This window comes from Volvox carteri (assembly GCF_000143455.1).
Source record: "Volvox carteri f. nagariensis unplaced genomic scaffold VOLCAscaffold_131, whole genome shotgun sequence".
NCBI lineage: Eukaryota > Viridiplantae > Chlorophyta > Chlorophyceae > Chlamydomonadales > Volvocaceae > Volvox > Volvox carteri.
In genome coordinates this window covers 73,912-75,456 of record NW_003307674.1, presented here as the reverse complement: position 1 = coordinate 75,456, position 1,545 = coordinate 73,912, and the positions used below count along the sequence as shown (strand labels likewise).

Here is a 1,545-nt window from a genome sequence, read left to right as displayed (position 1 = left end):
TATGCTATGCTATGCTATGCAATCTGTAAGCATATGCCGTCCGCAAGCATATGTGGTCTGCAAGCATATGCAGTCTGCAAGCATATGCAGTCTGCAAGCATATGCAATCTGCAAGCATATGCCGTCTGCAGGCATATGCAGTCTGCAAGCATATGCAATCTGTATGCTTTGCTGCGCTGCACTATGCTATGCTATGCTATGCTATGCAATCTGCAAGCATATGCCGTCTGCAAGCATATGCAGTCTGCAAGCATATGCAATCTGCAAGCATATGCAGTCTGCAGGCATATGCAGTCTGCAAGCATATGCAATCTGCAAGCATATGCAATCTGCAAGCATATGCCGTCTGCAAGCATATGCCGTTTGCAAGCATATGCAGTCTGCAAGCATATGCAGTCCGCAAGCTTATGCAGTCTGCAAGCATATTCAGTCTGCAAGCTTATGTAGTCCGCAAGCATATGCCGTCCGCAAGCATATGCAATCTGCAAGCATATGCCGTCTGCAAGCATATGCAGTCTGCAAGCATATGCAGTCCGCAAGCTTATGCAGTCTGCAAGCATATTCAGTCTTCAAGCTTATGCAGTCCGCAAGCAGATGCAGTCCACAAGCAGATGCAGTCCGCAAGCAGATGCAGTCCGCAAGCAGATGCAATTGCATTTGCAATATGCAAGCATTTGCAATATGCACCCGAATGCACCCGAACGTGTCCGGACCCGGACGAGAGCTACGGCACCCTCGGGACCAAAGGGACCGCGCCTCGTTTGGTTGGAGCTGCTTGTCGGGCATCCACGATCCACGAGTTCTGGCAAGAGTTGAAGGTAGGTGTGCACATGAGAATCGAGATGGCGCAGCGGAAGCGTGCGGGGCTCATAACCCCGAGGTCCCAGGATCGAAACCTGGTCTCGATACGCGTTGAGCACCATGTCCCGATCTTAGCTCAGCTGGAAGAGCGAAGGACTGTAATCGAAAGATGCGATGCTGATATCCTTAGGTCGCCTGTTCGGTCCAGGCAGATCGGATCCTGGCTTGGTTGATGTGTACTCCTACCTACACTTGTTCTTCTCGTGTTTTTAGGGTGTTAGGGTGTTTAGGGTGTTTAGCTATAGGGTGTTAGGATGGATGGGTAGGTGCAGTCATGCTAGCTGGATCCAGGGTCCCCACCTGAGGCTTTTGCTAATCGTGTTGGCCTAGCTATAGGAAAAAGCTGGCAAACTCTCCGGTGCCATAAAAACAAGAGATAGAGCAGGCAAAAGGGTGTTATAGAGTTTGGGTTTTCGCATACTGATAAAGCATGGATGGACTGATAATTATAATGCAAGTAGCTGTGGGCTAATTCGCAATTCTGGAATCAGGCATCCCATCATATCCCATCCCATCCAGCAGGAATACAAGTCAGAAATTCAGCACCATGACGAGGACATATTATGAGAAGGGGGTCAGGAATGAATGAATGTCTAAGCCTGCATAATAGTTACATTAGGTGCAGGGCACTGGTCTACTGATGTCCCTTTCACACACATACGGGACATTCTCGCCCAATGTGGG

General features: G+C 49.3%; 1 protein-coding gene across 1 annotated transcript; it reads right to left on the bottom strand.

Moving 5' to 3' along the window:
* Positions 1–191: 191 nt before the first annotated feature.
* On the bottom strand, positions 192–560 carry VOLCADRAFT_70539 (uncharacterized protein; the record flags this gene model as incomplete). The annotated part of the gene is made up of 1 exon (XM_002959172.1): positions 192–560. One exon carries the CDS (start codon positions 558–560, stop codon positions 192–194), a length of 369 nt encoding a protein of 122 aa, XP_002959218.1.
* Between the last annotated feature and the right edge of the window lie 985 nt (positions 561–1,545).